General features: G+C 35.6%; 1 protein-coding gene across 1 annotated transcript; it reads left to right on the top strand.

The window, feature by feature from the left end:
- The first annotated feature begins 338 nt into the window (after positions 1 to 338).
- On the top strand, positions 339 to 4,506 carry LOC131642226 (nucleolin 1-like). Its single transcript, XM_058912496.1, has 17 exons — positions 339 to 544; positions 634 to 682; positions 840 to 991; positions 1,066 to 1,323; positions 1,406 to 1,513; positions 1,633 to 1,731; positions 1,893 to 1,991; positions 2,105 to 2,161; positions 2,295 to 2,393; positions 2,488 to 2,535; positions 2,625 to 2,713; positions 2,792 to 2,909; positions 3,011 to 3,102; positions 3,195 to 3,273; positions 3,403 to 3,494; positions 3,584 to 3,882; positions 4,247 to 4,506. Exons 1-17 carry the CDS (start codon positions 512 to 514, stop codon positions 4,273 to 4,275), a joined length of 1,800 nt encoding a protein of 599 aa, XP_058768479.1. The 5' UTR covers positions 339 to 511; the 3' UTR covers positions 4,276 to 4,506.

Genomic DNA, 4,506 nt, shown 5'->3' with positions numbered 1-4,506 from the left:
TTTATAGGAGTTTCATCTCTAAAATCTAAAATAAAATTTAAAATAATTTTTTTCAGAAATATACTATTAAATCATCAATATTTTTTGAATTAATTAATAATTATGATATTTTTCGTTACAAAAATCAGAGATTGTTTTTGTAAAAAATTTAGAGAGATTTTTGTTTAATCAACCAATATTTTTTCAATATTTATTTATGATAAAAATCTTCAAAATAGATGAGAGAAGAGAGAGAAAAATATCTTGGGCAAACCTATTATCAAAACGCACAGCTTCGGCGGGCACGTGTACCAAAAGCCCAAAACCCTAACCCATAAAACTTGCTAGTGAAATTGAGTGAAACCCCTTTCGTTCGTATATAAAAGCTACCTCAGCCGCGTACACTTTCATAAATCTCCTCTCTCTCAGCTATCCCCAAAACCCTAATTCTCTCAGCCGTAGGGTTTTGAATAGCTTCCGCAGCTTCTCCCCTTTCCTCCTTTCTCCTCCGTTATTCATCTCTCTCGTTCAGATGGGCAAGTCAAGCAAGAAATCCGCCACCAAGGTTTGCATGCTTTCGATCTCTCACTCTCAGTTCTCACTGAATCAGTTTCGTTAATTCTAATAGCTTATTGTTTTTCGTTGTGTTTGAAGGTTGATGCTGCTCCCGTTGTCGTTTCACCAGTCAAGTCTGGAAAGAAAGGTTTTTTTTTGTAGCCGATTTACTGTTCTGTTTTTAATTTTCTTTTAATTTGAATTGATTTTTAAAACTTGCTAAGCTACTGGAAGTATTTTATGTTATAGAGCTGTTAATTGGTGTTGTGGTGTGGTTTTATTGGATTGTTTTGATTTTGATGTAGGCAAGAGGCAGGCTGAGGAAGAAGTTAAGAAAGTGAGTGCTAAGAAGCAGAAGGTTGAGGAGGTTGTTGCCAAGCAAAAGAAGGAAGCTTTGATTCAGAAAGCTAAGGAGGAAAGCAGTTCAGAGGAAGTATCATCTGAATCTGAGGATGAGGTATATACTTCTCTGATGATCATGTAATTGTTTGTTTATTGAGATGTTGTTTACTTAATATTTTATGGTCTCAGAAACCTGCTGTGAAAGCTGCTGCTCCTGTCAAGAAGGCACCGGCTAAGAATGGGAATGCTAAGAAAGCCAAGCCAGAGTCCAGTTCTTCAGACTCTGGGTCTGATGAGGAAGACACCTCAGATGAAGAGGATGAGAGTGCAAAGAAGCCGGCACCAAAGAAAGCTGAGGTTGCTGTTAAACCTAAGCAGGCACCAAAGAAAGAGGAAAGTTCTGAGGAATCAGATGAGGACTCTGAGGAAGGTTCCTCTGAAGACGAGGTATGAAGACAGTTTGAAATGTATTGCATGATATGATATATCCTGTTTTTAATCAATTTATTGACATTTTTCTGTGATTTAGAAACCTGCACCAAAATCTGTCCCTGCTAAAAATGGGAGTGCCCCAGCAAAGAAAGCTGCTAGTTCTTCTGATGAGGAATCTGAAGAAGATTCTTCTTCTGATGAAGAAGTGAGTTATCTCTTTCATGCCAACCATGCAACAATTGGTCTTCCTATTTAGTATTTCATACATATTGTCGACTGCATTACCTGTTAAGATTTCTGACCACAACCTATTGCTATATTCAGGCACCAAAAGCTAAGGCTGCCCCTGCTGCTGTGAAGCCTGCTGCTGCAAAGAAGCCAGACTCTGATAGCTCAGATGAGTCTGATTCTGATGATGATGAGGTAATTTTTCGAATATAAACTCCAATTATTTAATATTTGACTCTATTTAACAAACCATGTAGTTTAAGTCTATACTATTACTCTGAGTAGTTTGTCATAGAAAACTGGCTTTAGGTGAACGATAATAATTTCAAAATATCTCGTTTCTACCATCTTTATAGGATACCAAGCCTGCTGTGAAGCCTGCTGTTGCCAAGAAGGCCGACGATGATGATGAAGATAGCAGTGAAGATGATGATAGCAGCTCTGATGAAGACAATGTAAATCTTCAACTGGATTGCCTTTTTTTCTTAATTAAGTTTGATTTTCTTGTTGTGATGGTACCTTCATTTATAGGTAGTTTAATACGTATGATGTTTACTTAATGCTGCAGAAAACATCCAAAGCTTCTAATGGAAACAAGAAGCCAGTGACTGTCTCTAAGAAAGAGGTTAGTGAGTCAAATTTTTTTGGTGATGACCAATACCCATTTTGTATCGTGGACATACTTTAGTGATATCTTCTATTTAAATGTTTTTAAATCACGTTATTTATTATACACTGGGAACATTTATAAACAACAGGACAAGATGAATGTTGACAAGGATAGCAGTGATAGTTCTGAGGAAAGTGACAGCGATGAGGAGAGCGAAGAAGAACCATCCAAAACACCTCAGACAAAGGTTAGCATATTGTTTTATCTCTATTCGCCCTACCTTGGTTTTAATTTCTTTTGTTTTTGTTTTTTGTATTAATGATTTATTTGTGCTGAAACAGACTAAGGATGTGGAGATGATTGATGCTGACAAATCTTCAAAGAAAGCCGTAATTAATAGTTTATTCCTTGTTTTTTTTCTTGAACTAAAAGTAATTTTTAATCAGAATGTGTATGACTTGGCGTTTAAATTTTGCAGCCTGCTACCCCAGCTACACCAAATGAGAGTGGAGGTTCAAAGACCTTATTTGTTGGAAATCTGTCATTCAAAGTCGAGCGAACTGACATGTACTTAATTTTTCAGCAATCTTTGTTATTTGGTTTATATCTTGTTCTATAAGAATTATCTAACTTTGAATTATACAGTGTAAATTTCTTTCAAGAATGCGGAGAAGTTGTTGATGTCCGTCTTGCTTCAGATGAGGATGGAAGATTTAAAGGCTTTGGACATGTTGAGTTTGCGACTGCAGAGGCAGCTCAAAGTGTATGTTCTTAATGTCTTGTCTAATTTGTGTAATTGATGTCTGAGTCATATACCTATAGATTAGCGTGTTACTCATAATTAATTTGTGTTTATTGTTATAGGCACTTGAGTTGAATGGACAAGAATTATTGCAAAGAGCTGTCCGACTTGATTTAGCTCGGGAAAGGGGAGCTTACACTCCAAATAGTAACAGGTATCTTATTTATATACAAGATTTTATTTTATTTTATATCATTTGTGTTGCTTATACTAATTCTATAACGTATATCTTTATAATAATTACAGCAACTTCTCTGCTGGTGGTAGAGGCCCGTCTCAAACTGTATTTGTCAGGGGTTTTGATAAATCTCTTGGGGAGGATGAGGTAATTTTATTCTCCTATTTTGTATAGTTTATCATATGTTAATGTGCATTGAGTATTTATCTTGACTTCTTTTGTTATTTATACACAGGTTGAGTGTTTATCTTGACTTCTTTTGTTATTTATACACAGATCAGAGCTAAATTGGAGCAACATTTTGCTTCTTGCGGGCAGGCTTCAAGAGTGTCAATCCCAAAAGATTATGATTCTGGCTATGTGAAGGGGTATGCTTTTATATTCAAAATAATTTTTATTGAAAACTCACTGATTATACAGTCTGTTTGGAATTTGACACTTACAATGATATTTACAGGTTTGCATACATGGACTTCAAAGATTCAGATAGCTTTAACAAAGCTCTAGAACTCCATGAAAGCGAACTTGATGGTTACTCTTTGTCAGTGGATGAAGCCAAACCTAGAGATAGTCAAGGTCCACCAAGCGGCGGTGGAGGTCGTTTTAGTGACAGGGGTCGTGGTAGAGGTCGTGGTCGGAACTCTGGAGGTCGGTTTGACAGGAATGGCTCTGGAGGTCGGTTCCCTGGAAGGGATGGCGGCGGTAGAAGGGGTCGTGGTCGTTCTGGATACAATAAACCAACCTTTGCTTCAGAAGGTATATTTTTCTTCTAACTGCTATGTTTTACAATGTTTTTGCTGTCTCTTTTGCAATTGTTTTTTATTATTAACATGTATTTCTGTTGCCCTTAACTTTTATAAATTTTAATTTCAATGAATATAGTTACATTACATTGCGTTTCAGTTCAGCAAACATTTCTGAGATTTTCAAAATTAACTATATTTGAAAACATTATTTATTATTTCTACCGACTATTTGCTGCACATTTGGGAGAGTTTAAATTTTTTTACTCCATTTTTGATAACATGATTTTATCAAAGTGTAAATTCGTCAGAATTGTTGTCTTATGATACTCGTGTCACGATTTTCATTTTCTGATTATTTCAACTTCCTTTTTCAGGAAAAAAGACTACTTTTGCCGACGACTAGATTGGCTATTTTGGATTGCTGAAAATTATCTTCCATCGGAGGATACTGAAAAACTTATAACTTATGCTTTTTAATCTATTTCTAGTAGTTTTGTTGCTCAGTTTTGGTCATTATTAATTAGTTTGAATTGTTTAAAGATCATATGTATCCGAAATTTTGTGGTTGTTAGTTACTGTCTTATGGATATTGAAATTCCAGCGGATATGTTGAAACTTACAGATGTTTGGTTAA

The sequence above is a fragment of the Vicia villosa genome, unplaced genomic scaffold, assembly GCF_029867415.1.
Source record: "Vicia villosa cultivar HV-30 ecotype Madison, WI unplaced genomic scaffold, Vvil1.0 ctg.004673F_1_1, whole genome shotgun sequence".
Classification (NCBI taxonomy): Eukaryota; Viridiplantae; Streptophyta; class Magnoliopsida; order Fabales; family Fabaceae; genus Vicia; species Vicia villosa.
The sequence above is the reverse complement of the archived record's forward strand: the minus strand, read 5'-3'. Positions and strand labels throughout refer to the sequence as shown.